Here is a 12,497-nt window from a genome sequence, read left to right as displayed (position 1 = left end):
AACTTTTATTAAAAAATAAATTTTCAAATCTTAAATAACTAATTTCACTATCATTTAAATTATTATGGTTAACTAATAAATTATTTTTCAATGTTTAAACAAAAAATTTCAGTTTCAAAAAAATAAACAATTTCATTAATCTATGGGGAAAAATATCTATGCTAATAAAACCTATAATTTGAAAAAACCTTACATAGTAAATTTTTATATTATATAGAGATTAATTATATCTTCAATTATACAATATTAATTTACATTAAATTTTAATATATAATTATTTGTCAATGATTCTATAAACAATTTCATTATAATTTTAATTATATTCGTAACTATTAAATTATTTTTTTAATGTTTAAATAAATAATTAATTAATCAACGGGGAAAATATCTATGCTAACAAAAGTAATAATTTTTTAAAAATTCCAGCATAATTTTTAAAACATATATTGTAATTGCTTTATTCAAAAAAGCAATTTATCTTTATATTTAAATAATTTTAAATATGAATTGTTTAGTTAAATTGATCGCGGTCCGGACCGCGACCCGTGCAACAGCACGGTAACTTACTAGTTTTGTAATGAAAAAGGATGAGATTATTTTCTTCTAGTTTGACACGTAACCCTCCCGATCCATAGGAGATATTATCAAAGTGGAAAGAAAGTTGTTGATAGTCATATCTACCTGTATATAAAACACAGGGCTATGTTGTACTTCATATTCTTAGACTTTCTCAGCAATCAAGTAGGAATACAAACAAAATTTAATAAGTGGCAAATGACCAATATTTTTATTGGCATTAGGATTTTGAGCAACACTGCTTTCTGTGTTGTAGCACCTCCTAACATCGGTAGCATATCATCTTCACTCATTTCATTTTTCATAACACGTGAAGAGTAATACTCGCAGTCATGCTGATACCGACTCTAGATAAGTGATAACCAACATAATTTTTGCAGCCATCTTACCTTTTCATCATCTTAATTTTTGCAGAATCGTATTATGATATTGATGATATATCTGGCGCTTTAGCACTAGATGTTCCCAGTAATCACGTTGGTAGTATTCGTATAATTTAGAGATTAAAAATAATGTCATGTAAGTGAGAAATAGCATCCATGATATGGGCATGACTTATTCTATAAACCATAGATCAGTTCACACTTATATTTTATAAACTATCAAGATCATATTTCTGAGCGCTAAGAACTTAGCGATCACAGTAGCAGGTGATGCTTTGAATTGTGACCTTCAGCTGCTTCTGCAAGACCCGAAGAGAAGCTAAGACCTGGTATACAAGACATCAACCATGATAATCCATGCAAGCATTTCATCACCGTAGCACTGTAGGAGCAGCATGAGAGAGTAATATTTAATTTTCAAAGGAAGTTGTTTTTTGACAACATAAGAATCCCAACAGAGTAAATGTGCTTCATCAAGAGGATCATAGCACAGTGCTTGAAAGGCTTAAACAGATGCATTGTGTGGAGAATTCATTCCATTAAGTATGTAATTCACATTCAGTCAAACCATTGGCATCTGAAAAATTTCAGGGAATAACTTCTGTTAGTGTACTCAACAAGTTTCAAGAAAGAGTTTGCCTCCACAAATCAAGAATTTGTAAAATGTAGTTCACTAGGGTCAAGCAGCTGGAGCAAAAAATATGATTTATTGGAAACCACTCTCTTAATTTTCTCATTAGTGTTGTCCACTTTGACTTAACTTTTTTTCTCATTAGTGTTGTCCACTTTGACTTAACTTTCTAAAGTAGTACTTTCCAGGACCTAAATCCATGTGATCCACACATGCCTTATCTCTTATGTTGACAAAAATTTCTAAATAGATGAACTTTAGTTATCATTACATGGTTTTTTCGGTACAGACTAGCCTCTAACTAGTTAGTTTTACTGATAGTTAGCCCAAAATTAGATATAGAAATTATAAATAAAAATTAGATGTAGAAAAACTAACTAGTTAAATTTCCAATGATCAATGATTCCAAGAATAGAACAGACAATAATAACCAAATAGTTCACTGCAAACTATAGCTATCTTTTAAAATGCTGTTAGCTTCTAATTTGTAGTTTCAAGCAATAGCTGTGTCAGTTCAAGAAGCCAAATGTCAGAACTTACAATACAAAAAAGAGAACTGCAGCCAGCGTATCAAGGTTTACCAGAAAATGATCTTGCACGATTAAGAATCCAAAGGTCGCAAAATCTAACTAGAAGAGCTTCTCACTGACTTGTTGAAATTAGAAAGCTCCTTTGAATTGGAACCATAAATTGACTTAATTGTGTCCTGGCAGAATCTACAAGAAAAAAAAGAGGATTGGATAAGAAACACAGATTTAGGGTGTCTTTGTTTCAAGGAAAATGTTGTGCTTGTTTTAGTGCAATATAAATTGAATAGAAGTTACAAAGAAAAGTTGGAAAAAAAGTAACATAATTTTAAATAAGACTTCTGCTTCAGCAAAATTCAGAATTTAACTGTGCTAGCCTTGGCAGAAGTAGTATATGAAATTATTCTCTACCGTAAGGAGTGATGTTGATGAAAGGAACCAGCCAAGAAACTGATAATATTCAAACGAACCCTAATCCCTAAATGGGGAATCAGAGAGATACAAGAGAGTCCCAACTTCTCTACCAAACCCAATTCCCAAATGATACAAAAGATGATCGCTAATGCTCTCTATTCCCTCTTATTTAGAGGCAACATGCCTAACCAACCCTCTAACTCACTAACAAACTACTAACACTTCTTAACTAACCCCTAGTACCTATCAGTTGATACCTCTAACTCTAAGGCTCAAACCTCAGAGCCACTTCAATGGAAAATGTCGCAATTTCTTAAGAAAATTATGATGTGAACCAAACTGCATGTCATACTAAACCCACTTAGTAGGTGTTTGGTTTGACTTCCCACGTCTAGGCAGAAAATCACGTTAAATCACAAGCTACATTGTGTAGCTTTTGAATTAGAGTGCTTTGAAGTGTGCGCCAGGTGCACATCCAAACACACTAGTCACAAGTTCACAACCCAATAGTAAAGGGAAAAGTTACTACTGTTTACTTTATTGTGTCTATCATTGACCCTGTATTCCAACCAGAGAGAACTATCCCACAAAAGCTTGATAACAGAAATTCCAAACAAAGTAAGCGTCTTAAGCAAATCTTGACTCACAGCTCACCTCATGCAGCTTGAAGTAAGGAGATACACAATCTCAAACTGCTAACGCCTTGTGACAGCTTTAAATGTTAGTTCAAATAGAAAGCCAAAATTGTCCCAGTGTCATGAAATACATATAACATTGTTATCCCCATTATACTCCTTAAGGTCACTAGCAATCATACCAATATTAAACACCAAACAAATTGATTCTTCTTTTTTCAGGAAACAATTTCAGATTTCAGTTCAGCTGAGTGTGTGTATGGAAACCTGTGGTTTAACAGGTTGGAGGCAGAAATAATTATGAGAGAAACAACAAAGAGTATGCTTGGAAAAATATTAACTTTATAGAATCAATTCTACTAGGTTAACATCAATTCTAACCAGTCGACATGATAGTTTGTAGTGTCAGTAAAATTGATCCACTTGCCACAACAAATACTCACTTTTGCATTAAACACAATCAATTCTGAGATTTTATGACTGAATTTCAAAACATTACCCAACAAAAACCACTTTTTCATAAATCATCATTTTAACTCACTTTTAGCATACATAATTTTTATAGAATCAATTCTGCCCTTAATCATTTCTGCTAACGCTGATCTAAACACACTATCACAGCTTTCGTGAGATGATAAGTGATTCTAAGAGGTTTAAACGCAGATCCAAAACCTGCACCTGAAACCATACTAAATTAAAAAGTAAGTGGGAAGAAAGATGCACCTGCAGGCCTCCTGGTTAAACCTCTTCTCTTTAATTTCATACAAAGATTTGAATACCTCTGGCTGCACACGACAAAAATATGGACGCTCTATAAAACAAACAGGACAAGTTAAACTCCAAAGCTATTAGCATTCCCACTATAAAACATTCAAAACTGAGAGTGAGAGTGAGATAATGACCAGAGTAAATGGAGCATTTCCTGGTACTCTTTTCATAATGAATACACCATCCATCAGGACCAATCAAGCTTTTATATTGCTGAAATTCATCAATCACAAAGACAATTTCAGTCAAAGACAAACAAACAAATCATTCACTATACACACAACAAACAAAATGTTCATAGCTTAATCTACATAGTAAGCTTGCAGGGTGGAAATTTCATGAGAAAGTGCGAAATGGACCTCAACATGTGAAGGGTCGGTGAAAATTTCTTCTGGGGCGAGAAACGAAGGACCCTTTTGGAGCTTACAGCAGGCTCCACAACCTTCCACGCAGTTCCAGGATGTTTCCTTCTTCCCGCCGCCGAAACCGACGACGCCCTGCGTTTGCTTCTTGTTGGCTCGTACGGTGGTGGTCCGCCGTGGAGGACGCGCCTCCGAACTCGCGGCGAGGGATAATGGTGGCGCTAGCGCCAGAGTGGCCGTGGCGGGAGACATGAATTGATAATGCCCCTCCTTTGTGTGGAACTTTGCCTGGTTTCATTTCTCTGGGTTTATCAAACCATTTCTTTTTCATAATTTCACTTTTCGTTCTTCATCTATTATGATTTTGCAATGTTGATCCCTGAATATGTTTAAAATGTGTGATTTGGGTCCTTAAAATGTAAAAAAAATTAAGGGTTTGTTAGACGAACATCTAAAATAGAAATTAGTTTTCAAAAACTGTAATCAAATAGACCGCACTCTTTTCGCTAGAGGGACATCTAAAAACTAACCGAGTGTGCTTGACCTTTAATATGTAAAGTAGATATCCATGTGTGCGCCACGTAGATGTCGTGTCACCTTGTGCTCCGCTTAATAACAAGGTTAAATAAAAAAGTATAATTAAAACAAATTAGTCAAAGGTGATTTTTTTTACCTGTTTAAAAATTGAGTAGTTTCGTACGTTTTTGTAGGGGTGTTCACAACAAACCAAATCTAACAAAAGCTGAAAAACTAAATTGTTTCGGTCGACTTCTAAGTCGACCCAAATGATTTGTACTTAGGCGAATGTCATAAGGGCAAGCTGGATGACTCAATAAAAGAAAATCTCATCCCAGCAAGTGTCCTAGCGGTCGCATGAAGGTTGAGATACACTCAAGAAAGCAAAGAGGCCCAGCTAGATCCAACCATACGCTCAGAAGCTCCTGCATGGAAACTTCACATACATTTGCATAGGTGCCTAAAGCCCTGATCCTATAAATACATATGTGGTCGTTCATTTACATGACATGTTATTCATTCTAGCATTCTTAATACTCAGGGATTCTCTCCATTCTGCCTCACTAACCTGAGTGTTGGAGTGTTTTCTACAAGTACACCCTACGTTATGGACTAGCACCACCAACACTCAAAGCCACTCTTGGCCTTGCTCCGCCGCAGAGACCAAGGAGAACTCCGTTCTTTTACTTCAGGAAGAACACAATCCTAAAACCAAAATCCAATCAGACCAAATACCTAAAAAACCAAAAATCAGAAAATTCAAAACTTTTTATTGGATCAGATTAGATTTGGAATTCAATTTTGATTTTTAAAATTGAACTAATCGAATATAAATCGAATATTTGCAAATATATAGAATTTTATTTATGCACATATCATACTATTCATACTTACATAATTTTCATATGACATGTGCTTATTTATAAAAATATATTTGAGTAAAAAGAGTTTTAAGTAATTATTTGAACGAATATGCATCGAGGTGATCACATGTAATTATAATTTATAAATTTTTTGATTGTGTTATAATTTTGAAGCTATAGATTATTTATCGTTGTATTGATCGCATTTTAAGGATTTATACACTACAACTTCAAAGGAGAAAAGTTATACTAAAATAAAAAGTTCATTCCACTCCAAACCACTAGATTGTACCAGATTAGATTTAAATTTAGAGACAAATCTATTTGTTGATAAAATAAAAAATTGTTGAGATTGAATTAGATGATTTTTCTTTTCAAAATTGACTCAATCTAATCCACGAACAACACAACCTTTTTGCATTGAGATGCCATATTTTATTATGAAATAAATTCATACACTTCATCAGACTCTAATTATATGACCCTTTTTAGACAATCACACTTATTAAGAAATATGTCATAAGGCTAATTAAAGTATTGGTTTTAATTTTTTTTAAACAATCTTCCTTCTTAGACCTACGTTGAAATGTACATTTACTCCTTAGAACACCCGTGTACACCCAATATGTTCATGTTGCTTAAACGAAAGACACAACTAGGCCGGAACACCTTCAAACTTAATGTTCCAAAACCTAGTTGTCATTTAGTATATCAAATGGACATGCCTAATCACAATGAATATTTTTTTCTTGTATAGTAGGAAAAATATAACCATAACCCTAACCCTAAAGCATGGGCCTTAGACAAAAATGACCCAAGCGTAGACAAAGGGTTACAAAGTAATAAATGACTCAACAAGTAGACCGCTTAGAGAGTGAGAGTCCAACTTGTTGTATGGATGAATCATTCATTGGATTGGAAATCGTTCACTGGGTTTAAAGTCCACCCTAAAATATGTCGATGGATCATTTGCTCTTCGGGTCCCATGGATGCGCTTTGGAGAATGGACTACCTTGTGAGATGACTCGCCTTAATTAAGACATAGTATGAACAAGTCTTTAATTTGGTTGCCCTTGACCCGTCCATAAGACCCTCTGCCTGAGCCATGAAGGTAAAGTGTGTCTTTATTGAGTACTCGTCATGCCTTTATCTTCACCTTCCTGAACCGTGAGTTCATCGTGATCGATGGGACGATCTTGCAATGGACTGCCTCAGGACCACAATCTTTTTTCCTTCAATGAAGTTGGGATCTAGAATCTATAAGATAGAGTGCCTTTACAAACGAATCTTCTTCTGATATTTCTTTGCTTAAGTATTGGTGGAATTTTTTAGAAAGTCTTTCTAAATCCTTCAAGATGAATGAAAGTAGTTCCATAGTCTAGAGAAAGGAATGAGATACCTCTATAGTGAGTTTTATGTTGAGTTACTACTATTACTACTCTTGCTCGCATTTTACTCCAATAAACGAATTTAAACAATTGTAACTAAAAATAAGGAAAGAGAATAAAGAAGATGAGCATATACATAAGAAAGGAAAAACATATAAGGGATGGAGAATGGAAGGTGGATGATCAACCAGCGAAACTTAAACTCAAATAAGAGCCCACTCCCCATAAATTTTGAGGATGGATTGGAATGCAAAAGTTTAGCGTGAAAAATGGTAAGCCTGAATGACGTGATTTTAAAGGGAAATGTGAAGGAGATGACGCTCTAGAACATTCCCCCTAAATTAAAATTTAAAAAAGAAATACAAACAAGTGTGAAATCTAGAACAAGATGAAAAATTGAAAAGGTGGCTATATTTGAATGAACAAATTGATCATGCACAAACGGTGTAACTTTCAGAGCTTAAATGATTGACCAAATACAAATACTTGAACATCTTGTCTCAGCTGCGAACAACATTACTCATCTCAAATTCAAACGTTGATTTTAACTTTTTCATCCTGAACCGCTTTCACTGCATCTTGAATTGATTTTATTTATTAAATGATTCATAATATTTGGCATTACACCTTTCACTGCCAGAAATTCGCCGTTTAGTGACCGATTTAGTAATCGAATTATTTCGGTCACAGTTGTGACCGATTTTGTGACCGAATTAAGGTTTTTTTTACTCCCTCCAAATCTAAATGGGTAGTGACCGATTTAGAGACTGAAATGTTTGTGACAAACTGTTTCATCGCTATTCTAAGAAATTCATCAATTAATAATTCGTCGCTATTTTTGTGACCAATATTTCCGTCGCTAATTCGCGTTAAAATTCATTGTAAAATTAGATTTGTGACTAGAGGGGGATTCGATCCTGGGACTCCTGGGAGGAGTTGCACTTACCTTGCTTCCACTTGTCAACTAAACTAAAATCTCTTGAATGTGTTTGTTTATATAAGTCTTTATTTAATACTGGAAACGAAATCCCCAATTTACTAACTGACTTATGAGTACTCGAACCCTAATAGTTTCTTTCTCAATACACCTTATGCTCTCTCTCAAAAACCTCTGACGCGGCTACTGTCATCCTGTGTTTATGACCTCTATTCCGGTCATCCTGAATGACACTTGCCCTACCATTGCCCTGATCATCCCAATAGACTCATAATTGACTGAATGCTAAAGCTAACCGGCTAGGACGAGAATATAAAAATATCTGAAAACTCAGCTCGACTACGAACAACATTATGTCTCGTCTCAGATCTATTGTTCAGCACGATCTGTCAAACTAAAAAACTTAAACAAACATGATTAACAGGATATGTAAAACTGATATAGATTATAGACATGCTTAATATAATGAAGGATGAATGTAAATGAGAATAAAACTCATGTGGAGGAACTGAGTGTAAAGTTTAAAAGAAAGGGAAAAACCATTTAATGGGGAAGGAGATTTTCTTTGCAGAAGAGTAAAACAACAAGAGAGTAGAACACTGAGCTAGTTATTAGTATTGTTTTTATAAACACTTTGGAACATTCAAACCATTACTAACTCTTAATCTTCTAGTAGTTTATCTTTTATTTTTTGAAAGAAACGGGTGTGGTACACAATAGCAAAACACTTGCACTCTTTTTTGTTTTTGAAACCATGAGTAGTTTTCTTTCTGGTTTGGGAATACAGTAGCATGTACAAAACATGCATTTGACATATATATTAGATTTTACCTGCCAGAACAAATAAGTTTAAATGAAATGAAATTTACAATCAATTTGAATTTTGAACTTAAAATAAACTTACCGTAAGATCCTCTAGCATCCGGTAAAATGGTCAGTAAGAAAAAAAAATGTTTTGTTGCTCAAGTTTATCAAATTTTGCCATAAAACTCCCATGGAAATCCTGAAGTTCTTTTTTATACTTCTTTTATCTACATTTTTTTGTTGCTATTAAAGGGTTTGAAGAGAGACCCTAGAAAAAACACAACAAACTGTCAAATACTCCCTCTGTTACTAAATATGAGTCACAAATAACTAATTCTCTTAGATTAAGAAAAGTAGTTAATAGTAATAAATTTGTAAAGGAAATGATTAACTTTCCTAGTTTACCATTATTTACTTTCCTATGACTTTCTCTCTTCAAGTTAATATTCCAAAAGTTCATCATCTCTTTCATATTAAATATGAGGGTGAATTTGGAAAAAAATATTTAATGTGACCTAGATATTAGAAAGTGACTTATATTTACGAACAATTTTTTTTTTTCAAAAAATGTGACTTATAATAAGGAACGGATGGAGTATTAAGAATGCAATCCTCATGTTCTAAAATACTAGAAGCAAACATACAATTCTGAAAACTCTTCTATCACTTCTACGCTCAATGATGATGATAAGTTTAGTATGGCCCAATGTTTCACCACGCTCCCCCCCCTTAAAGGATGGCTGCATCAAGAAAATAAAAATCAATATAGAAAAAAATAATTAACCAATAAAAAAAACTTAACAAATTCATGTATACCTTCGAAATATGCATAAAACGAGCCTCGAACAGGGCAGGTTCCTCATCAACTCTAATTTGAAAATCGCGCACTAAGTTGTCATTCTTGAAATTGCACATCTTCGCAGTTTGTCAAGTAGAAGAATGTTAATAATGAAAAAGTACGTCAAACCTAAATGTACATCACAATTTCAAACCATAACCCTTCAACAACTTTCAGCCTGACACTAGGTGGTTTCCGAATATTTCGAATGTCATTTCTCTGGTTTTCATTCAATATTCCTCTCTACCTTCCTTCACCATTGATTTCACAAACCTAGGGAAGAAAAAAAACAGTTAAAGCTTAAATCACAAATTAAATATATATAATTTGAGGATATTTGTTTATTCACCTCAATAAGACAATAACTGTAAAAATAATGGTAGAATATAAGTACAAAAAATAAATAATGGTAGAATAGATAAATACAAGATACCAGTACAAAATATACAAGGAATTAATTAATTGCTAATAACCAGTAATAAGTAGATTTAGCAACAATCCCTATTTGTTATCATATTAATTTTGCAAATCATGTTGATCTTCTTTGATCAAGTCTTGACAATCTTCTCCTTTGATTACAATAACCCCACCAAGCAAAGCGTCAGATTTGTGATGACGCGGAGTTTAGAGCAAAAGAATTCAAACAACGGGAATACTGTAGTAAAACAAACGAGTGGGTTACACAATAGCAAAACACTTGCACTCTTTTTTGTTTTATGAAACTATTAGTAATTGTTTTCTCGTTAGGGAATACTGTAGCATGTACAAAACATGCATTTGACATATATATTTAATTTTACCTGCCAGAAAAAATAATTTTTTAAATGAAATGAAATTTACAATCAATTTGAAGTTTGAACTTAAAATAAACTTTATCGTAAGATCCTCTAGCATCCGTTAAAATGGTCAGTAAGAAAAAAAATGTTTTGTTGCGCAAGTTTATCAAATTCTGCCATAAAACTCCCATGCCAATCATGAAGTTCTTTTTTATACTTTTTTTTATCTGCATTTCTAGTTGCTATTAAAGGGGTTGAGGAGAAATCCTAGAAAAACACAACAAGTTTTCAAATATTAAGAATGCAATCCTCATGTTCTAAAATACTAGAAGTAAACATACAATTTGATATTTTGCCAAAGTACTATTTTTCAATGAATCTAAAAATTCTTCTATCACTTATACGCTCAATGATGATGAGAAGTTTAGTATGGCCCAATGTTTCACCACGCCGCCCCCCTCAAAAGATGGTTGCATCAAGAAAATAAAAATCAATGAATAAATAAATAATTAGCCAAGAAAAAAGCTGAACAAATTCATGTATACGTATGAAATAGGCAAAACATGAGCCTCGAATAGGGAAGGTTCCTCATCAACTCTAATTTGAAAATCGCGCACTAAGTTGTCATTCTTGAAATTGCACATCTTCACAATTTGTCAAGTAGAAGAATGTTAATCATGAAAAAGTACGTCAAACCTGGCAGAAAAAAGGTTAGTTGAGTTTTTGAAGCATGAGGAGGTTGTTTGAGGTTAGAGGTCACGAGATACTTGGTTGAAACATGGTGATAGGAATATCAGGTTCTTTCACTCAAAGACGACACAAAGGCGAACAACAAATTTAATTGAGGAGATTAGGATGACCATGGAAGAAAATTTGTGAAGGATGCTGATATTGCTAGGGTGTTAACATGATACTTTGAGGGAATTTTCACTTCATCTAATCTTTGGGGATTGAGGAGGTTGCTTTGTTGGTTGATGGTAGTGTGACTGAATCTTATAGGAGAATCCTTTCAGTGCCCTTCACTCGTGAGGAGGCAGAGGAGGCCCTATTCCAGATGCACCCAACCAAAGCTCATGGATTGGATGGTTTTCCGGCTCTGTTCTATCATAAGTTCTGGAATATTGTTGGTGATGATGTGACAACTTTCTGCTTATATGTTATGCATGGTAAGGTCTTACCAGGTATGGTAAATCAAACTTGTGTTGATTCCCAAGGTAAAAAATATGATTGTGCGAACCAATTTAGGCCGATTAGCCTTTGTAATGTTATCTTTAAATTGACTACCAAGACAATTGCTAATTGGTTGAAGCTGATTTTGAATGACTTAATTTGTGAGGCTCAAAGTGCTTTTGTTCTAGGTCGATTAGTAACAGATAATGCTTTAATTGCTTTGTAATGCTTCCATTATATGAAGAAGAGAGTCACGGGAAGGAGGGGGAGATGGCTCTTAAGCTTAATATGTCCAAGGCGTATGACTGAGTGGAATGACCTTTTTTAAGAGGTATTCTCACCCATATGAGTTTTCCTACAGTAGATTGAGCTTATAATGGCTTGTGTTAGTACTGTTAGTTTTTAAATCATGGTTAATGGTGACCCGCAACCATTTTCGCACCTCACCGAGGTTTGCGACAAGGCGACCCTCTTTCTCCTTATTTGTTCATCTTATGTGGTGAAGCTTTTTCAACATTAATTCAGCGAGCTATTTCTGAATCTGCTTTACATGGTATTAAAATTGCACGACTTGCTCCTATTATCTTGCACCTTTTGTTTGCAGATGATAATGTTATTTTTTCCCGGGCTTCAGCTCAGGAGGCGAAATGCATAAAAAGCATTCTTGCAACCTATGAACGAGCTTGTGGCAGGTGATAAATTTGGACAAGTTCATGCTTTCAGTTAGCCGAAATGTACCAGAGAATAGTTATTATGGCCAGTGGCGGATCCAGGACCCTAGGGTCAGAGGTTCGAATTTTTCAAATGAACACATCCGTAAAATTATAATTAAAAACAACTTTAATATGTTTATACTTCATAAATTATACAAGTCATAGTTTTCCTCTACGTGATTTCATATTCTGTAAT

At 34.1% G+C, this 12,497-nt stretch overlaps 1 protein-coding gene across 6 annotated transcripts; it reads right to left on the bottom strand.

The window, feature by feature from the left end:
- Positions 1-1,038: 1,038 nt before the first annotated feature.
- Positions 1,039-4,584, bottom strand: LOC130721206 (uncharacterized). Of its 6 annotated transcripts, none has more exons than XR_009013356.1 (5): positions 4,294-4,584; positions 4,069-4,147; positions 3,890-3,977; positions 2,131-2,306; positions 1,039-1,536 (listed from the first exon to the last, which is right to left on the bottom strand). XR_009013356.1 is itself a non-coding variant. In XM_057571962.1 (5 exons), the coding sequence occupies exons 1-4, from the start codon at positions 4,546-4,548 to the stop codon at positions 2,216-2,218; spliced, it is 513 nt and encodes a 170-aa protein (XP_057427945.1). In that variant the 5' UTR covers positions 4,549-4,584; the 3' UTR covers positions 1,039-1,536; positions 2,172-2,215. The 6 variants fall into 6 exon arrangements, 3 of the variants coding, with proteins under 3 accessions (XP_057427945.1, XP_057427946.1, XP_057427947.1); XR_009013357.1 differs by having other exon boundaries at positions 1,039-1,341; XR_009013358.1 differs by having other exon boundaries at positions 1,039-1,285.
- Positions 4,585-12,497: the final 7,913 nt, after the last annotated feature.

The sequence above is a fragment of the Lotus japonicus genome, chromosome 5 (genome assembly GCF_012489685.1).
Source record: "Lotus japonicus ecotype B-129 chromosome 5, LjGifu_v1.2".
Classification (NCBI taxonomy): Eukaryota; Viridiplantae; Streptophyta; class Magnoliopsida; order Fabales; family Fabaceae; genus Lotus; species Lotus japonicus.
This window is presented reverse-complemented; position numbering and strand designations above follow the sequence as displayed.